The following is a 22,069-nucleotide window of genomic DNA, read 5'->3' on the forward strand; positions in this document are numbered from 1 at the left end:
TAGATCGATTTAATCCTGCACCCATCCACACAACAAAGCCATTTTTGTCTACTTAATGGGCTCTTAAAATTGATTTCTGTACTCCTCCCCGTCGAGGGGATTACGCTGAAATCGACATAGCCAGGTCGAATTTGGGGTAGTGGGGATGCAATTAGATGGTTATTGGCCTCCGGGAGCTATCCCAGAGTGCTCCATTGTGACCACTCTGGACAGCACTCTCAACTCGGATGCACTGGCCACGTAGACAGGAAAAGCCCAGCAAACTTTTCAATTTCATTTCCTTTTTGGCCTCCGTGGCAAGCTGATCAGCGCAAGTGACTGTGCAGATATCATCAGCAGAGGTGACCATGGAGTCGCAGAATCGCAAAAGAGCTGTATAGGGAGACGAATCCGTGCTATCAGAACTCCGTTCCAAAAGACGAAATGCCAAAATATTTGCAAAAATCTCCAAGGGCATGAAGGACAGAGGCTATAACAGGGACCCGCAGCAGTGCCGCGTGAAACTTAGGGAGCTCAGGCAAGCCTAACAAAAAAACAAAGAGGCAAACGCCCACTCGGGGTCAGATCCCCAGACATGCCGCTTCCCTTCTCCTGCAAGGGAGTCTCACGCAACAGGGATGAGGATTCTGGGGACAAGGAAGATGATGAGGAGGGGGAGGTTGAAGATAGCACATACCAGGCAAGTGGAGAAGCCGTTCTCCCAGACAGCCAGGAACTGTTTATCACCCTGGAGCCAATACCCTCCCAACCTGGGCTCCCAGGCCTTGAAGGCGGAGAAGGCACCTCTGGTGAGTGTACCTTTGTAAATATAATACATGGTTTAAAAGCAAGCGTGTTTAATGATTAATTTGCCCTGAAGACTTGGGATTCATTCGCAGTCAATACAGCTACTGGAAAAGTCTGTTAACGTGTCTGGGGATGGAGCGGAAATCCTCCAAGGATATCTCAATGAAGCTCTCCTGGAGGTACTCCCAAAGCCTTTGCAAAAGGTTTCTGGGGAGGGCAGCCTTATTGCGTCCTCCATGGTAGGACACTTTACCACGCCAGGCCAGTAGCACATAGTTTTGAATCACTGCATAAGAAAGCATGGCAGCATGCGGTCCCGGTGTTTCAAGCAACATCCATTCTTTATCTCTCTGTGTTATCCTAGGAGAGTGATATCATTCATGGTCACCTGGTTGAAACAGAGGAATTTTATTAAGGGGACATTCAGAGATGGCTGTTCCTGCTGGGCTGTTTGCCTGTGGCTGAAAAGAAATCATCTCCGCTGTAAGCCATGCAGTGGGGCAAGGGGTGAAGCCATCACCCCAGAGAATTGGGTACGGGGGGGGGAGGTATAGTTGGGTTTGTGCTGCACGTTAACCTGAAAACGTCAGCTCCTCCTTTTAAATGGCCTTAAATGGCCTTTTAAATGGTCTTTTTCAATTTTACTCTCCCTTTTTTCCCTCCAGCAGCTGCAAATGTTTCAACGCTGCCACTAGCATCTCTGTCCCAGAGGCTAGTGCAGATAAGAAGGCAAAAAACACGCACTCGCGATGAAATGGTCTCTGAGCTCATGCAGTCCTCCTGCACTGAAAGAGCCTAGCAGAATGCATGGAGGCAGACAATGTCAGAGTCCAGGAAAGCACAAAATGAACGCGAGGAAAGGAGGGACACGCAAGAGGATAGATGGCTGGAGCAACAGGAGAGGTGGCGGCAGCGTGATGAGATGAGGCAGGATGCAATGCTGAGGCTACTGGAGGATCAAACTGATATGCTCCAGCATATGGTTGAGGTGCAGCAAAGGCACAGACTGTTACTGCAGCCCTTGTGTAATCAACCGCCCTCCTCCCCAAGTTCCATAGCCTCCTCACCCAGAAGCCCAAGAGCGTGGGGAGGGAGGGGGCGCGCGAGCAGCTCCGGGCACCCAACCACTCCACCCCAGAGGACTGCCCAAGCAACAGAAGGCTGGCATTCAATAAGTTTTGAAGTGCAGTGTGGCCTTGTCCTTCCCTCCTCCCTCCCCTGCCCCTAGGCTACCGTGGCAGTTATCCCCCATTTGTGTGACGAATTAATAAAGAATGGATGAATTTGAAATAACAATGACTTTATTGCCTCTGCAAGTGGTGATCAAAGGGGGGCGGGGAGGGTGCTTGGCTTACAGGGAAGTAGAGTGAACCAAGGGGGCAGGTTTTCATCAAGGAGAAACAAACAGAACGGTCACGCTGTAGCCTGGTCAGCCAGGAAACTGGTTTTCAAAGCTTCTCTGATGCGCAGTATGCCCTGGTGTGCTCTTCTAATTGCCCTGGTGTCTGACTGCGTGTAATCAGCAGCCAGGCGATTTGCCTCAACTTCGCACCCCGCCACGTACATTTCCCCCCTTACTCTCACAGATATTGTGGAGTGCACAGCAAGCAGTAATAACAGTGGGAATATTGGTTTCGCTGAGGTCTAACCGAGTCAGTAAACTGTGCCAGCGCGCTTTTAAATGTCCAAATGCACATTCTACCACCATTATGACAGGTTTCAGAGTAGCAGCTGTGTTAGTCTGTCTTCGCAAAAAGAAAAGGAGGACTTGTGGCACCTTACAGACTAACCAATTTATTTGAGCATGAGCTTTCGTGAGCTACAGCTCCGATGAAGTGAGCTGTAGCTCACGAAAGCTTATGCTCAAATAAATTGGTTAGTCTCTAAGGTGCCACAAGTACTTCTTTTCTTTCTACCACCATTCTGCACTTGCTCAGCCTATAGTTGAACAGCTCCTGACTACTGTCCAGGGTGCTTGTGTATGGATTCATGAGCCATGGCATTAAGGGGTAGGCTGGGTCCCCAAGGATAACTATAGGCATTTCAACATCCCCAATGGTTGTTTTCTGGTCTGGAAAGTAAGTCCCTTGCTGCATCTGTTCATACAGACCAGAGTTCCTGAAGATGCGAGCGTCATGTACTTTTCCCGGCCATCCCATGTTGATGTTGGTGAAACGTCCCTTGTGATCCACCAGTGCTTGCAGCACCACTGAAAAGTACCCCTTGCGGTTTATGTACTGGCTGCCTTAGTGCTCCAGTCCCAAGATAGGGATATGCGTTCCGTCTATCGCCCCATCACAGTTAGGGAATCCCATTGCAGCAAAGCCATCCACTATGACCTGCACATTTCTCAGAGTCACTACCGTTGATAGCAGCAGCTCAGTGATTGCGTTGGCTACTTGGATCACAGAAGCCCCCACAGTAGATTTGCCCACTCCAAATTGATTCCCGACTGACCAGTAGCTGTTTGGTGTTGCAAGCTTCCAGAGGGCTATCGCCACTTGCTTGTGAACTGTGAGGGCTGCTCTCATCTTGGTATTCTTGCGCTTCAGGGCAGGGGAAAGCAAGTCACAAAGTTCCATGAAAGTTCCCTTATGTATGCGAAAGTTTCGCAGCCACTGGGAATCATCCCAGACCTGCAACACTATGCAGTCCCGGGCCCAGAATCGTTTGCAGACTGGTTTCCCGGGCCCAGAATCGGCGTTCCATGGCATGAGCCTGCCCCATTATCACTAGGATGGCCAAATTGCCGTGGCCCGTGCTTTGAAAGAAGTCTGTGTCCATGTCCTCATCGGTCTTGTCACCACGTTGCCATCACCTCCTCGCCTGCTTTTGCAGGTTCTGGTTCTGCATAAACTGCATGATAATGCGTGAGGTGTTTACAATGTTCATAACTGCTGCGGTGATTTGAGCGGGCTCCATGCTTGCCGTGGTATGGCGTCTGCAGGAGAGCTGAGTTGCAGGGGAAGCAGTGGTTGGAATACCAGTTGTGAAGACCTACCGCACCGTCTGCTACCAGGACACAACAGCTGAGTGGGCTGCACGCTTGGCGTGGTATGGCGAGACAAGAGCAGCCGAGCAGAGTTGCAGTGGAAGCGGTGGATGATGACGGTCATATGGAGGACCTGTGAGGTGGATTTATAGCACAAGGAGAGCAGAGTGGCAGTGGAAGTGGTCGTTCGATGATGATGGTTTGCAGCCCTACTGCACCATCTGCTGAAAGCAGTATGGCACCAGCACGGAAAAAAAGGTGCAAAATGATTGTCTGCCGTTGCTTTCACAGAGGGAGGGGCGACTGATGACATGTACCCAAAACCACCCTCGACAATGTTTTTGCCCCATCAGGTATTGGGAGCTCAACCCAGAATTCCAATGGGCGGTGGAGACTGTGGGAACTGTGGGATAGCTACCCACAGTGCAACGCTCTGAAAGTCGACACTAGCCTCGGTACTGTGGACACACTCCACTGACTTAATGCGCTTAGTGGGGACACACACAATCGACCGTATAAAATCGCTTTCTAAAAAATCGACTTCTATAAATTCCTCCTAATTTCGTAGTGTAAACATACCCCTAGTGTCCAACGGGAAGTTTTGAAAAATAGAGACTATTAAGATAGGAGGTCACAGTAAAAGCATGTTTTAGGACTAAGCAGAATCTTCCTGTCTATTTTAAACATGTAAGCTCAGGCTAGTAAATTATGTTTTTGGTAAAACTATTAGCCTATTACTGACGTTTCAACTGAATTTGGTTTTAAACAACAAAGCTATTTTTGAATTGCACATAGAAAGGAGGGTCAATTCCCCTGAGGCTGAGTAATTCAAAACTGGTATGATTCAAATTTTCTCTAAACTTCACTGCTGGAGGAATGTAAATTTTTCTTTTGAATGATGGCACTTACCACCTCCCACAAAGTAGGCAGAGTGGGACAGTTTAGCCTATTCAAAACCACACATGAAGAATGCTGACGGTACAGTAGAGAAAGATCATTTGTATTGGCAAAAGGGTATAACACACACGCCGCGCCAGAGTGACCTTTGGTCTCTGGTTTAAACACTAAATGTACTGAATAGTGCACTAACTTGTATATCTCTGAGTGTGCTTGATATGTTTGTCAACAAACAGTTCTTTAATGCTTGTTAACAAAACATATTTGACATCTTTTCTGTGCTGTATACAACTTTTACACACAATTTTGGACACTTCAAAAGCCAGTCTCTGTTTGACTAAGTGATTAATCCACATTGTTGAAGCAAAATCATCTGAGATATTCAAATGGCTAAACTGATTACATGAAAAAAATGCTTGTGGGCTGATGCCCTGCATGCCAAGTTTCAGCCTAAAACACATTTTTGCCAGAGTTAGACAACCCCTGAGTATAGGTGCTTATAATAGGAATGTTAAACATTTCACTTTGACAGCATAAATGCTTGCTGCTGATAAAAGAACATCACAACATACTAATGGTCACTACTGGAGTTTAGTTTGGCTTTCATTAAGTGATAATGCCAATGGAATGAAATGTTGTCACAGGATAATGATCTCAAGCACTTACATCCTTCATAGAATCATAGAATATCAGGGTTAGAAGGGACCTCAGGAGGTCATCTAGTCCAACCCCCTGCTCAAAAGCAGGACCCATACCCAATTAAATCATCCCAGCCAGAGCTTTGTCAAGCCTGACCTTAAAAACTTCTAAGGAAGGAGATTCCACCACCTCCCTAGGTAACGCATTCCAGTGTTTCACCACCCTCCTAGTGAAAAAGTTTTTCCTAATATCCAACCTAAATCTCCCCCACTGCAACTTGAGACCATTACTCCTTGTCCTGTCCTCTTCCACCACTAAGAATAGTCTAGAACCATCCTCTCTGGAACTACCTCTCAGGTAGTTGAAAGCAGCTATCAAATCCCCCCTCATTCTTCTCTTCTGCAGACTAAACAATCCCAGTTCCCTCAGCCTCTCCTCATAACTCATATGTTCCAGACCCCTAATCATTCTTGTTGCCCTTCGCTGGACTCTCTCCAATTTATCCACATCCTTCTTGTAGTGTGGGGCCCAAAACTGGACACAGTACTCCAGATGAGGCCTCACCAATGTCGAATAGAGGGGGACGATCACGTCCCTCGATCTGCTCACTATGCCCCTACTTATACATTCCAAAATGCCACTGGCCTTCTTGGCAACAAGGACACACTGCTGGCTCATATCCAGCTTCTCGTCCACTGTCACCCCTAGGTCCTTTTCCGCAGAACTGCTGCCTAGCCATTCGGTCCCTAGTCTGTAGCTGTGCATTGGGTTCTTCCGTCCTAAGTGCAGGACCCTGCACTTATCCTTATTGAACCTCATCAGATTTCTTTTGGCCCAATCCTCCAATTTGTCTAGGTCCCTCTGTATCCTATCCCTGCCCTCCAGCGTATCTACCACTCCTCCCAGTTTAGTATCATCTGCAAATTTGCTGAGAGTGCAATCCACACCATCCTCCAGATCATTTATGAAGATATTGAACAAAACCGGCCCCAGGACCGACACCTGGGGCACTCCACTTGACACCGGCTGCCAACTAGACATGGAACCATTGATCACTACCCGTTGAGCCCAACAATCTAGCCAACTTTCTACCCACCTTATAGTGCATTCATCCAGCCCATACTTCCTTAACTTGCTGACAAGGCAAGCCATGACAAAACACTGAAAGAGTTATGTGGTAAAGAGGGTTTGTGTACCAACCTACTAGCCTTTCACGTATGAAGACACTTTCAAATCTAATTGCAAGACACGTATAAACGAATCTAACAGTCTCATTCTAGTTCCCATTTGTGCACACCATAAAAGCCACATAATTGCACAAGTAAATCCATATCACTGACAAGATTAGCAGATCCGTATTACAGTGTATTGGCAGACAACTGTGTGGAAATTTATACAGCACTTGCTTGCACTATGCCTTGTTGAAATCCATGCCATCAGTCACTTCAGTTCCATGACTACTGAAAATTCACTCACCATTTTCATTCAAAACATGCTCGCTCTGGTTTGATGCTGGTGTGATATAACAAAATCTGCTTGGAGCCCGATCAGTTTATAACCAATATTACAAAGTACCTATTCCAGGCTCTAAGTGCCTTTGCAAATGTACAACCACATAAGACAGAAACTTTCCTTCATACTAAAACCAGAAAACAGCCACCTACACACAAAATCAAACCCAAACACTATCTGCTTCAGCCATAAACACCAGCCCATATCATGCCTCATCCTTTTGAAAAAACTAAGGCTTGGTCTACACGCGGTATAACCATGTTGCTCAGGGGTGTGGATTTTATGTCAGTATAACTTCGTCACTCAGGAGTGTAGAAAATACATATCCTTGAGCGACGGAGTTCTAAATCCTTGGCCCCTGGAGTAGAGAGCGCTATGTTGATGAGAGGACTTCTCCTGTCGACACAGCTACTGCCTCTCAGGGAGGTGGAGTACCTTCCCTGTTGGCGTAGGTAGCATCTTCAGTAAGCACTACAGTGGCTCTGCTGCAGCACTGTAAATGTAGAAAAGCCTTAAGTAAAGAAAACAGTTTGCAGAGTGCCCTGAAAGTAAACAGATTTGGGCCTCTTGCTAAATTGAGGGCCCTCCATGGAAAACAGCTTGCCAGAAGCCCCCTCTCTTTTACACCAACTGGGTTTCAGCTTGAGGGACCCTTCATTAACTGCAGCTGTGCCAGTAAAGCATGGGGAGAGAGGTATCAAATAGGCAAGTACCAAAACATTTAGGGTTTATAGACACCTACAGTAACTCCTCGCTTAATGTAGTTATGTTCCTGAAAAATGCTACATTAAGCAAAACAATGTTAAGCAAATCCAATTTCCCCATAAGAATTAATGTAAATAGGAGGGGTTAGGTTCCAGGGAATTTTTTTTTTGCCAGACAAAAGACTATACACACACAGAGAGTATAAGTTTTAAACAAACAATTTAATACTGTACACAGCAATGATGATTGTGAAGCTTAGTTGAGGTGGTAGAGTCAGAGGGTGGGATATTTCCCAGGGGATGCCTTACTGCTAAATGATGAACTAGCACTCAGCTGAGCCCTCAAGGGTTAACACATTCTTATTGATGTAGCCTCACACTCTACAAGGCAGCATGAATGGGGGGAGGGGAGACCGCGTGGCAGAGAGAGACAGAGACATACACCATGTATGTGTGTGAGAAAGAGAGAGACAGACACAGACCGTGTGTGTGTGTGTGTGAGAGAGAGAGACACACACACACACCATGTGTGTGAGAGATAGATGCACATTGCCCCTTTCAGTACGCTGACCCCATGCTAAGTAAACTGCCTTTTTAAGTATATCAGCAAGTTGAGACAGCAGCTGCTGCCAGCAAGTTCCCTCCATCCTGAGCTCTGGCGTGTTCCCGCCTGCTCTGTGGAGAAGGGGTACAGGAGCGTGGGACAGAAGCGGGGGGAGAGGGACACCCTGACATTAGCACTTCTCTTCCCCCCCTTCTGCACAGCAAGCAGGAGGCTCCCGGGAGCAGCTCCAAGGCAGAGGGCAGGAGCAGCAGAGGGCAGTGGGGGGAGGGACAGCCGAACTGCCTGGCAATTGATAGCCTGATGGGCAGCTGCCGCACAGGGAACTTAGGGGAGCTGATAGTGGGGCTACTGGTCCACCCTGGTTCAAGCTTGCACCAGCTCCAACGGGCTGCTCTTTCTGCAAGCAGCGGACAAAGCAGGCGGCTGCCAAACATTATAAGGGAGCACTGTGCAACTTTAAATGAGCATGTTCTCTAATAGATCAGCAACGTAACAATGAAACAATGTTAACCGCGACAACATTAAGTGAGGAGTTACTGTACTGAAATATAAGAACATGTCAAGTCAATGCATTTGTTATTAAAGCAGGTTACATTAATCCTAGGGCAGTGATTTATTTCTGTTATATTAAATGGCTGAGGTAGAATTCATTATTTCGCCTAATGGGCATTGGTGCCACAGTGGCAAATGTTGACTAGACCAGTGCAGTCTTTTTGAAACCGGTTTGGTTTACAGACCTTCAATACATCAAAGCAGCTAATCCAGAAAAGTAGTTTTTTTAAAAGAATAATATCTATATTTATGAATAAACTGATTTCAAATTGGCTGAATATTTGTGGTTGGCTTTTAAAATACCTATCAGTGAACAGTAGTCTGTTTGGAATGATTTATATTAAAAATAATATATTATAAGCTTTTTGCAGCAGGAACTGAATATTGGTCTGTGTTTGTGGTGCCTAACACAATGGGGGCCTGGCCCCTGCCTGGGGCTCCTCATTGCTACCACTATTACCACTACTAAATTACTACTACTATTAGTAATCATTAATTATATAGCACCTTCAATAATAATGCTATCACTTTACACTTCTATAACACCTTCCATCCAAGGATCTCAAAAGTGTCTAACGAACTCACCACACACCCTCCTTACAGCTGGGGAAAACTCTAAAGGACTTGTCAGGTGAGTCAGAAGCACAGCAGGGAACTCATGAATAGTAAAATGGGTCCCTAGTGTTTTCTTTCTGGTTTAGATTCCCTTCTTAGAATATCATCAAACTAATCCAAATCCCTCAGAAACATCCAGGAAACCAAAGAAGGCTAACTGCTCCTCTTTATGCTCATCTGGGTACATTTTTCTCTTCGTACACAAGTAGGCCTTATTTGTTTCTATATTTTTCAGTTTTCATCTGTACCATAAATATCTCTCTTGGTTCTATTTTGAGTAACTCTGAATTATCCCTCCATGTTGTTTTGTTTGAAATTTGCTATTTCTGAAATGACAGACAGAAAGCCAAAAGAAGCAAAGAAAGAACGTTGTCATGTGTTGAGAGCTTATTAACTCTGAGCTGCTTGACATCATTTTGAGAGTAGGGATTAGGTGGTGGGCTTCAGTGGTTTATGGGCGTGGCATGTGTAAAAGTGAAATGACGAGAGTGGACATATAATGCCAAAACAGATGTTGGTGCATTTTACAAGAGGATAACATTTGATTTTTCTAGGCTGAAATCCCTCTTATCCTACAATGAATAATATTATAGGATAGCAGGTTTGTTAAATACTGTTACCTTTAAAACCTACCCTAAAAATGCACAGTAAGAAACTACTCTTTACAGGCATAAATGTAAAATGTATGTTATGTGCTGAATGCTCCAAATGAACGGGGTAAGCAGGACTTACCTTGTCTCCCCCTTTCCACAGGTCTGCAAAGTGCACACCCCTCGCAGATCCCGCTCAGGCCAACGTCCCAGCATGCCCTCTACTGGTGATGTCCCACCCACCACTGAAGAGACTGCCTAGAGGGGTACAATGCAAGTCTTGTTTCGTTTTTTTTTGTTTTTTACAGTATTGCATCTTTTTGTAAAGTTTTCTGTTAATTTTATTCTCTGTAAACAATACAATTATGAAAAAGAAAACTTTACAGAAAGGTGCAAAAACTGGGGTGGGGATGGGGAGAAGGAGGGATTTGTCTTACCCCTATCGGCAGGTTCCTCAATGGTGGGTGAGATGAGACCAACAGAGGGCATGCTGGGGTGCCACACCGAGCCACAGAAGGCAATCCGGGGTTGTTCTGCACTTTGCAGGCCTGCTGAAAGAGAAAGAGCCATGTTTAAATTACTAAAATGTTGAGTGTCTACTTTACTGTTTGAGACATTCAGCACATAGAATCATAGAATATCAGGGTTGGAAGGGACCCCAGAAGGTCATCTAGTCCAACCCCCTGCTCAAAGCAGGACCAATTCCCAGTTAAATCATCCCAGCCAGGGCTTTGTCAAGCCTGACCTTAAAAACCTCTAAGGAAGGAGATTCTACCACCTCCCTCGGTAACGCATTCCAGTGTTTCACTACCCTCTTAGTGAAAAAGTTTTTCCTAATATCCAATCTAAACCTCCCCCACTGCAACTTGAGACCATTACTCCTCGTTCTGTCATCTGCTACCATTGAGAACAGTCTAGAGCCATCCTCTTTGGAACCCCCTTTCAGGTAGTTGAAAGCAGCTACCAAATCCCCCCTCATTCTTCTCTTCTGCAGGCTAAACAAGCCCAGCTCCCTCAGCCTCTCCTCATAACTCATGTGTTCCAGTCCCCTAATCATTTTTGTTGCCCTTCGCTGGACTCTCTCCAATTTATCCACATCCTTCTTGAAGTGTGGGGCCCAAAACTGGACACAGTACTCCAGATGAGGCCTCACCAATGTCGAATAGAGGGGAACGATCACATCCCTCGATCTGCTCGCTATGCCCCTTCTTATACATCCCAAAATGCCATTGGCCTTCTTGGCAACAAGGGCACACTGCTGACTCATATCCAGCTTCTCATCCACTGTCACCCCTAGGTCCTTTTCCGCAGAACTGCTGCCTAGCCATTCGGTCCCTAGTCTGTAGCTGTGCATTGGGTTCTTCCGTCCTAAGTGCAGGACCCTGCACTTATCCTTACTGAACCTCATCAGATTTCTTTTGGCCCAATCCTCCAATTTGTCTAGGTCCTTCTGTATCCTATCCCTCCCCTCCAGCGTATCTACCACTCCTCCCAGTTTAGTATCATCCGCAAATTTGCTGAGAGTGCAATCCACACCATCCTCCAGATCATTTATGAAGATATTGAACAAAACTGGCCCCAGGACCGACCCTTGGGGTACTCCACTTCATACCGGCTGCCAACTAGACATGGAGCCATTGATCACTACCCGTTGAGCCCGACAATCTAGCCAGCTTTCTACCCACCTTGTAGTGCATTCATCCAGCCCATACTTCCTTAACTTGCTGACAAGAATACTGTGGGAGACCGTGTCAAAAGCTTTGCTAAAGTCAAGAAACAATACATCCACTGCTTTCCCTTCATCCACAGAACCAGTAATCTCATCATAAAAGGCGATTAGATAAGAAGGCCATTACTTACTGTAACTGGAGGTTCTTTGAGATGTGTGGTCCCTATCTGGATTCCACTGGGGATTATGCATGCACACAGTGCCTTTGGATTCAGAGAATTTGAAAGTAGCGTCTGTTGGCCTGCGCATGCACCTTGACTTGCCTTGTACTTCTGTCAGAGGCAATAAAGGGCGGGGTGGACCAACCACATCTCCAGTTCCTTCTCTACCACAAATCTGACAAATACGCAGCAGAAGGGAAGGAGGGTGGGACTAGAATACAGATAGGGACCATGCATCTCAAAAAACCTCCAGTTACAGGTAAGTAACCTCCTCTTCTTTGAGTGATGGTCCCTCTTGTATTGCCGAGGGTGATTAACAAGCAGTACCTAAGATGGAGGAGGGAGCGACGATGAGGATAGAATGGTCATGTGGAGAACTGCCATGCCAAAGGAGGCATCTGACGCTGAGTCCTGTACAGAATTCCACGTGGCTCTACGTATGTCTATGAGGGGCACATCCTGAAGGGAGGCTGTGGTTCACACCTGAGCTATCGTGGCCCGCACCCCTGTGGTGGGGAGGCTGGCCTGTCAGCTGGTAGCGGAGTTTAATGCAACCCAAAATCCATTTGGAGATTCTTTGGGTGGAGATGACATGTCTGCTGAGTCTCGCTGGCACTGCAACAAACAGTCTAGGGGACTTCCTGATTGATTTAGTGCTTTGCAGGTAGAAGGTCAGAGCTTGTTGGACATTGAGGGAGTGGAGTCAACGTTCTTCTGCAGGTGCGTGTGGTTCCGGGAAGAAAATAGGTAAGTGAATGGATTGATTAATGTGTAACCTGGAGACCACCTTTGGTAAAAATTTTGGGTGTAGACATAGAAAGACTTTATCATTGTGGAAAACTTTGAAAGGTGGGTCTGCCCTCATAGCTCCGAGTTCGCTGTCCTTTCTTGTGGAAGCGATAGCAACAAGGAAGGGGACTTTTATGGAAAGAAAAGACATGGAGCACGATGCTAATGGGGCTCAAAGGGAGGCTTTGTTAGCACGGAGAGAATTAGATTCAGGTCCCATTGTGTTGCGATCGCTTGAATGGGTGGGAAGGTTCCGATGAGCCCTTTCCAAAATCTAGTGATTAGTGGATATGTAAAGACGGAGTACCCTTCCACTGGAGGTTGGAATGCACTAATTAGCGCCTGGTCGACTGTCAAAGAGCTGAAGATGAGACCTGATCACTTTAATGAATGTCTAGGATGAGGACAATCTCTGCCAATTCTGGTAAAACTCCTTTTTGTTAAACCAAGATGAGAAACATCTCTACTTGGCTTGGTAACATTACTGAATGGAGTCCTTCCCACTGCTGGAGAGAATGTTTTGCACAGTTGAAGAGCACATCCATTCTAAAGCAGATGCCCATCCAAATACCATGCTCTGTGGTGGAGCGCATGTGGACTGGGATGCCTGAACTCGCCATTGAACTGGGTCAGCAGATCAGGGAAGTTGGAGATGGGAATTGGTGGGCAGGAAGACACGTGGAGGAGATTGGGAAACTAGAATTGTCTGGGCCTGCAGGTGATGATCAGAATGATTGTCACTCTGTCTTGTCGGATTATGTGAAGCACTCAAGGCAGGAGCGGTAATGGAGGGAGGACATAGCTGAGTTGGTCTGAACAGGAGAGTAGGAGAGTGTTGCCCTTGAAGTAGTGGTTGAGGGTTCCCCTGGAGCGGTATGTGGTGCACTGGCTGTTCTCCCATAGGTCTCCGGTCGGGGACCACAACTGGCAAAAATATTGTGTACTACTAAGTCATGAAGCCCCACTCGTGGTCGATTGCAAAATGTCTGCTGAGCGAGTCTGCGAGTACATTCTGTGTCCCCAGAAGATAGGCTGTGGACAAGAGGATCTGGTGATTGATGCACCTGTTCCAGAGATTGACTGCCTCATTCCCCTGTTTCTTGATATAGAAAACAGTGGTGTTGTCTGACATGATGAGAACATGATGGGAGTGAATGAATGGAAGGAAAGATTTGCATGCCTTTCTTACAGCTCGGAGTCCTGAAATATTTATGTGCATCCTGAATTCTCTGGGAGTCCATGTTCCTTGTGTCATGTGATCATCCATGTGAGCTCCTCAGCCCACCAGGGAAGTATTACGATTATCATCTTGTCTGGGGAGGAGGGAAGAAAGGAAATCCACATGGATACATGATGTGGGTCTGACCATCATTGGATGGATGAATTCACCTTGTCAGGGACTGTCAGCATGAAGTCCATGGAGTGACGGTTTGGTGAGTAAATGGGCCCATATCTGAAGGTAGCAGAGGTGAAGTCACTTGAAAGGGGTCACGTAGGCACATAAAGCCATGTGACGAAAGGAGGGAGGGACAGCCAAGTCCTGGCCGGTACATAAGGATTGCTCATGATGTGAGTTACGATGTCGCTCATTGTCTGAAATCTGTACCTGGGCAAGTAAAGTTGTGCTATCACTGGATTTATGGTAGCACAGATGAAGTGCAGAGACTGCATGGGATCGACTATCGATTTCTTGAAGTTGACACCGATTCCCAGGGAAGAAAGGAGGCTAACGAGATAACTGGCTCTGTGGATGAGGGGAAAGCAGTGGACATGTTGTTCCTTGACTTTAGCAAAGCTTTTGACACAGTCTCCCACAGTATTCTTGCCAGCAAGTTAAAGAAGTATGGGCTGGATGAATGGATTATAATGTGGATAGAAAGCTGGCTTGATTGTCGGGCTCAAAGGGTAGTGATCAATGGCTCCATATCTAGTTGGCAGCCGGTATCAAGTGGAGTGCCCCAAGGGTCGGTCCTCGGGCCGGTTTTGTTCAATATCTTCATTAATGATCTGGAGGATGGCATGGACTGCACCCTCAGCAAGTTTGCAGATGACACTAAACTTGGAAGAGAGACAGATACGCTGGAGGATAGGGATAGGATACAGTGGGACCTAGACAAATTAGAGGATTGGGCCAAAAGAAATCTGATGAGGTTCAACAAAGACAAGTGCAGAGTCCTGCACTTAGGATGGAAGAATCCCATGCACCGCTACAGACTAGGGACCGAATGGCTCGGCAGCAGTTCTGCAGAAAAGGACCTAGGGGTTACAGTGGACAAGAAGCTGGATATGAGTCAACAGTGTGCCCTTGTTGCCAAGAAGGCTAACGGAATTTTGGGCTGTATAAGTAGGAGCATTGCCAGCAGGTCAAGGGACATGATCATTCCCCTCTATTCGACATTGGTGAGGCCTCATCTGGAGTACTGTGTCCAGTTTTGGGCCCCACACTACAAGAAGGATGTGGAAAAATTGGAAAACGTCCAGCGGAGGGCAACAAAAATGATTAGGGGACTGGAACACATGATTTATGAGGAGAGGCTGAGAAAACTGGGATTGTTTAGTCTGCAGAAGAGAAGAATGAGGGGGGATTTGATAGTTGCTTTCAACTACCTGAAAGGGGGTTCCGAAGAGGATGGATCTAGACTGTTCTCAGTGGTAGCAGATGACAGAACAAGGAGTAATGGTCTCAAGTTGCAGTGGGGGAGATATAGGTTGGATATTAGGAAAAAAATTTTCACTAGGAGAGTGGTGAAGCACTGGAATGTGTTACCTAGGGAGGTGGTGGAATCTCCTTCCTTAGAAGTTTTTAAGGTCAGGCTTGACAAAGCCCTGGCTGGGATGATTTAGTTGGGGATTGGTTCTGCTTTGAGCAGGGGGTTGGACTAGATGACCTCTTGAGGTCCCTTCCAACCCTGATATTCTATGATTCTAAGTAACAGAGGCTGATGCGTGGGTTTCTTGCCTGGAGCTGGTGGCTAGGAGCCAATCGTTGAGATACGGAAACACAAGGAGTCCATAATGCCTGACGTGGTCTGCTACAATGGAAAATACTTTGATCAAGTCTCTGGGAGCAGTAGCTATCCTGAAGGGGAGCACCTTGTAATGAAAATTCGTCACTGCCATATGAACCTTGAATTTGCAGATGAAATGACTGAGGTGCCAAAGATCAAGGACTGGTCTCCACCCACCTTTCTTTTTGGGTATCAGAAAGTAAGTTGAGTAGAATCCTATTCTCTGATATTTTGGAGGAATGTATTATATTGCTCCCCTTTGTAACAAGGAGTTCAACTTTTGGACAAGAATACTGTCGTGAGAGCAGCCCCCAAGGGTGATGGGGATGGGAGTTTTCGAGGAGGGAATGTGACAAACTCTGTCATCTAGCCACAGTGAATGATGTCAATACCCATCTGTCTGTTATCACACTCTAAGCATAGAAAAATGACCCCCAAAGGGAGTAGGAAGGTCATGAGGCAGTAGACATAGTGGTCAGCGGCTCCTGGGCTCACACCCTTGGCTGGAGATTGAGTCTGGCTCCTGGGCTCACACCCCTTGGCTGGAGATTGAGTCTGGGACGTTGAAGTCTGATAGGGATGCCATGGGAGGCAAGACCTCTCTGTGTCTTTTGACGTTTCCCTGGGGCTCATTAGGTCTCTGTGGGTAGAACTGAGGAGATCTGAAGCACTGGGTGGATGATGGACAGTGAAATTTTCATTTCAGGGCAGGAGTGTAGATGCCCAATGAGTGAAGAGTAGCCTTGGAGTCCTTTAGTGTATGTAGTGATTCATCTGTCTTCTGGTTAAAAAGATGGGATTTGTCAAAAGGGAGGTTCTCAATGGTATTCTGGAACTCCCTAGGAAAACCAGAAGAATGGAGACAAGACTATCTATGCATGACTATTGCTGCAGCCATGGCCCTGGAGGAGGAATATGCTGCATCTACTGTACATTGGAGAGCAGTTCTGGCCATGAGCTTCCCTCCATCAACAAGTGCCTGAAAATGAGCACGATCTTGTTGTGGAAGGCTATCAAAATTCCTCGAATTTACTGTAATTTAGGAAGTCCTATTTGGCTAATAATTTGTGATTCTGAATTGTAGGCTAGAAGATGAAAAAGTTTATGTTCTAGAAGATCTATACACTTCCCTTCCTTATCAGCAGGTGTGGATCGAAGATGTTGCTGTTTGGCCCTTTCTGCAGCAGCCTGGACTACTAGGGAATTTGGAGGCGGATGGAACAAAAGAAATTCAGATCCTTTGGCCAGAACATAATAGCCATGCATGTGGCAGGGGTGTACTATACTATTCTGGAAGGCTCCAGTCTAGCTTAGTTAATTGGTAATGCTATTCTTGCCAGCCCCAAGGTGTGAAGGACATCCAGAAGCTTGTGCTGGAAGTCTTGGATCTCTTCTAAAGGAATCTGGAGTTTCACCATGACTCTCTGTAACAGCTCCTGGAATTGCCTGAAGTCATCCAGTGGGGAAGTGGATGATGTAGCAACCACTTTGTCTGGTGAGGAGGAAGGGAATCTTGCCGGTTCCAGTGGAACTGCTGGGACCAGGCTAAAAAGTTCTTTCTCCACCACTGGATCCATATGCCTGCTGGAAGGATACCTCAAGGGGAAGGCAGTTGACAGTTCCTTCGCAAATCAGGTGGGTTTTGAGGGGCCGTATTGTGCACAGGGTCTCCAATATGCCCAATAGGTCAGATCCAAAAGAGATTGTGGCGGTCCCAAGGCGTGGTACCAGTGGCTCTGTGGTAGCTGAGGTGGTAGTTGTTGCTGGAGATGTGGTGGTCTCTGCGATGGTGCATAAGGGTGGTATGATAAAGGTGGTTCTTCTCTCAGTTCCGACTCATCTGAAAAGGAGACAGCGCACTCTGGCTTTAATGGTGGTACCGTCGGAGCCAGTGGAAGAGTGTAGAGCATCAGTGCAGAGGGTGAGGGACCTCGTATCAGAGACACATTCCTTGGATGGGACAGAATCTCTCTAGCAGTAGAGGGACTCGATGGAGGGGGTACTCCGGGTCTGGCAAGGAAAAGATGTCCCGAGACGCAGCCATAGCTCCAGATATCCCTGGTGTGAGAGGCATTGGTCCTGGCACTGGGATCACTCCTGGTACAGGTCCCGCGTCTTGTGGGGTGCCGGAGATGGCAGTACCAATGGATTGGCACCTAAAACTGCTGGGTCCTATTGTTTATGGGTCTTTTTCCTGTGCCTGTGAAACTTAGAACATACTCAGTCCCCTTGGGCTGAGCTGGGGAAAGGAGTGTCGATTTTCTTTGATTTAGAGAAATACTTAGTCCCATGCTTATGGGAGGGCTTCCTTACCTCCTAACCAAGCCCCATCACAGGGGCAGTTCTGCTGGCACCAGAGTCAGATGTAGTAGCAGGAGGCATGCTCCTTGCTGAACCAGGCCAATGTATGGGGGGTGTTCCCTGGCCTGGGTCCAAGTGTGGTCTCATGGCGAGCTCCACAAGATGCTTCTAGAGGCAAAGTGCCCAGACTTCTTGGGTACAGCTGGGGAAGGACTGGCAAATACTGCACCTGGTCATGATTTGATCTTCTCCCAGGCAGTAGAGGCAGCGTTGGTGGTTGTTTCTGACCAAAAAGGATTGCAGGCAGAAGGCACAAAGTTTAAAGCCTGGAGTCCTGGGCATAGTCCGGTACCCATATGTGGAGGTGAAAACCTCAAAGCCTATCTAAAAACAAGTGCTAAAAGTATTAACTATTAAAACTAAGAGAAAATAAGCCTGGTAAAACTACTAAAAAACTAATTAAAGCTATTTACAACTATCTTTTCAGAAGTGTGTCAGAGACGAGGACCCTGGAAGTTCTGATCCAGACCATGCATCACTGAAAAGGAACTGGAGACATGGTTGGTCTGGTCTGCCCTTCATCACCTCAAACGGAAGCACAAGGTAGCCATGATGCATGTGTGGACCAACAGACACTACTTTCAGATTCTCCAACTCTGGACCCATGGTGCATAGGCATAATTCTTCAGTGGAATACAATAGGGACCATCACTCAAAGAAGAACTAATGCTGTATGGCACTGGTGTGCAACCTGCAACCCATTGAAGAGTTTCTGAATAAAAAAGATGTTGCCATCTTTAACTGCATCAAAGCTTCAAGGCTGAGTAACTTCATTTTTTAAGACTAAAAGCAAGATTTAAAGCTATCAAAGACAGGCACACACACTAAGTTCACAGTATTACCTTCCAAAATGGATACATTATATCTATACAAAGCCCTAAACAAATCTGCTCTTTTGAATGCTAATATCCTGGAAAGTTGCTGATATTAGCATTCAAAAGAGTTATCAAGTGAATGATATTTGAAGAGATTTCTTACTGGAAACTATTAGTTTTAAAGGATGAAATCTCTTCCCATTCCCTGCTTCTCCCTCCTCTAGAAGCCATTTCCCTTTTCAGTTGCTTGCTGCTCCTCTCCTTTTCCTGCTTCAAACAGCTGCAGATCAGTGAGAAGCAGAAGTGAAATCCACTCCTTGCTACACAGCTGAGACATACTATTGAATACAGCATCAGCTGGTGGCATAGCAGAGCAGAGCAAAACTGAGCCTTATTTTCATCCAATCACAGCAGCCTCTGTCTTCAGGCTGCAGCTGGCTTGGCCCTTTTAGTGAGGCAGCACATTTCAGCCAATCATGAGCCAGGAACAAGGAATGCAAGAGGAAGGGAAGAAGTAAGAATTGAGGGGGAAGATTTTTAAGAATTCAGGAAGAGGAGGAGGCAGGGCAGAGATAGGAAAACAGAGGAAGAGGAATGAAATAATAATACAAAAAGGGGAGAACAAAAAGTAAGGAAAGAAAAAATAGTGTGAATGAAGCAAAGTGGCAAATGGAAAGAAATAAAATAAAATAAAGAAATAGAACAAAGAGAAAGCAAGCTCTTCAGTTAGGAAAATATAGTTTATTTATTTGCGTTTAATATAAATGGATTTCTGTGAGAACACACACAGACACAAAACTCATGCAACTGTATGAAAAATATGTATTTATATTAACCGTGTCCTTCAAGCTCCTGGCATGTTACCAAAGTGGCCATTGGTACCACAGAGGCTGTGCCCCACTGCTGCAAGGATGATTTTGAAGCAGATCTCTTTTGAGCAAGAAAGGGGAAAAATTATTACCAAACTCATTTACCTTAATTTCTATCAAGTTAGAAGCACTCACAATGATTTTATTTGCTTCTATATTAGCGCTCAAGGAAAACAACTTCTCTGCTTTAGGCAGATTGAATAGAAATCAAAATATCTAAGATCCCTAAAGGGCACTTTCTTTCCTTGAGGATAGATTTCATGAATATCAAGGCCAGTTTTTAACTTCATTCACACTATTTTTTAACTTAGTAAGCCTGAAGATAGTTCATACTTACAGCTACACCCCTTCCCCCGGAAGTTTGCCTCCCAAAATCGGCAAAGGCTGGTGTGAAGTCTGGTCCTCGAGGTAATATCCGAGGGTCCAGAGTTCGAATTGGCAATTTTGGCTGATTAATCTGCATGGTGGAACAACAACAACAACAAAAAGAGTCTGTTAAACTTTTGTGATGTGGTTATTACAAACATGTGTAATCTGTAGACAGTCCTCTGCCAATGTCCAATTAGTTATAAGCAGGGTTACAACATATATTTGTTATTTTAGCAAACAGTAAGTTTAATGTTTTCTATTAATTTCCAGAGTTACACAAAAAATTGTATTTCATTTGTGCCATGCCTTACACCAATGGCTGTTATATAAATACACAACAAGGACAATGAGAACTCTGGAAAATTTGTCAGGGTTTGACATGACTTATAGAGAATAAAAAAATGGCTAAGTAGGGCTACTATTTGAGAAATACATTTGATGGTCATGGTTAAGGATCACTAAACTGTCATCTGATATGAAACAAATACCCTTAGTTTTAACAAGGCAAATGGCTGACCAAGCAAAGCAACCTTGAAAGATGATGACCAGGTGAGGTCAGAGAAAACTGAAAGGGCAGTAGTTTAGATAAAGCCTTTCCTGATGGCATAGCTGGGTTTTACAGCATTGCCAGTCCTGGAAGTTTAAAGTGGAAATGTTCACCCAATAGGAAATCACAAATACTCTGATTTGTGCTTGAATCTTAGGGGCCCAAATCTGTTCTGTCAAGTATGTGTAAATCTGCAGGAGTCAACAGATTTACATGGCCGTAACTGAGGTAAGACTCCCAATGACTACCTCTTTTAAAATAATAATGAATAACTTTCCTTCAAGAGATACAAAAAGATAGTGAGAAGACTCATTATGTAATGACATTTGGTCAACTATGTGCTAGCATCAACCAATCAATATAATCTCACAGTGAAGCACATTTTTAAAAAATCGAGTCCGCACTGATGATCAGTTCATATTCATTAATTGATCACACCCAAACCCAGTGGTTTTCAAACTGTGGGTAGCAACCCAGTACTGGGTCGCAGAATGGAAGGCACTGGGTCGTGGCGGCTCTGGTCAGCACAGCCGACCGGGCTGTTAAAAGTCCCATCGGCAGTGCTGCATGGCTAAGGCAGGCTAGTCCCTAACTGTTCTTACACCACGCTGTGCCCCGGAAGCAGCCAGCAGCAGGCCATGGGACTCCGCATACTTCCCCCTGCTCAAGGACCGGCTTCGCACTCCCATTGGCTGGTTCCTGGGGGGAGGCGGTGCCTGTGTGTGAGACCCATGTGGAACCCCTTGCACGCCTCCGCCTAGGAGCCACACCTGCTTATGGCTACTTCTGGGATGCAGCACGGTCACAGTGCCAGGAGAGGCAGGAAGCCTGCCTTAGCACCCCCACTTCGCCACTGACCGGGAGCCGGCCGAGGTAAGCCAACCCCAACCTCAACCCATGCCCCAATCCCCAGCTGCAGCCCTGAGCCCCCCAAAACCTGGAGCCCCTTCCTGCACCCCAAACCCCTCATCCCTGGCCCTACCCCAGAGCCTACATCCCCAGCCCAGAGCCCTGACCCCCTCCCGCACCCCAACCCCCTGCCCCAGCCCTGAGCTTGGCCCAAACCCAGAGCCCCTTTCCCCCCAACCCCTCATCCCTGACCCCACCCTAGAGCCTGCACCCCCAGCCCAGAGCTCTGACACCCTCCTGAACCCAACCCCCTACCCCAGCCCAGAGCCCCGTTCCGCACCCCAAACCCCTCATCGCCAGTTCTGTTGGGTTGCGGGCAACAATAATTTTTTTCAACTGGGTTGCCAGAAAAAAAGTTTGAAAATCACAGCCCAAGCTTGTGTTATTTTATAATATGTGGCTTTAACCAAATACCGTCCCATTCCCTTGCTGACAAAACATATGCCAAAAAGCTCACCAAATACTCTAGTTTGCATTAGAATCCATAGTTATTAATATGAATAGAATCCTGATGCTTACTGAATATGCAACAGAACCAGGAACCTGGATGAGCTGTTAGCATTGAGAAATTCAGATTCTTGGCATTTAAAAGTTAAACCTCCTCTTTCTCATCCCATTCCCTTTCAGTCAAATGATTCTTAGTGTCTTCACCTCTTTATT

General features: G+C 46.2%; 1 protein-coding gene across 10 annotated transcripts in view; it reads right to left on the minus strand.

Moving 5' to 3' along the window:
* Positions 1–22,069, minus strand: part of EIF4G3 (eukaryotic translation initiation factor 4 gamma 3) — a 440,166-nt gene that overhangs the window by 91,189 nt on the left and 326,908 nt on the right. For all 10 annotated transcript variants that reach the window (XM_084651415.1, XM_084651414.1, XM_084651413.1 and 7 more), the window contains 2 exons: positions 19,922–20,041; positions 10,290–10,403 (listed from right to left, as the gene is read on the minus strand). In XM_084651415.1, the coding sequence (XP_084507541.1) occupies positions 10,290–10,403; positions 19,922–20,041 (234 nt within the window). The remainder of the gene's footprint in view (positions 1–10,289; positions 10,404–19,921; positions 20,042–22,069) is intronic.

Source organism: Lepidochelys olivacea, assembly GCF_965140295.1.
Source record: "Lepidochelys olivacea isolate rLepOli2 genome assembly, chromosome: 18".
In the NCBI taxonomy this organism is placed as follows: domain Eukaryota; kingdom Metazoa; phylum Chordata; order Testudines; family Cheloniidae; genus Lepidochelys; species Lepidochelys olivacea.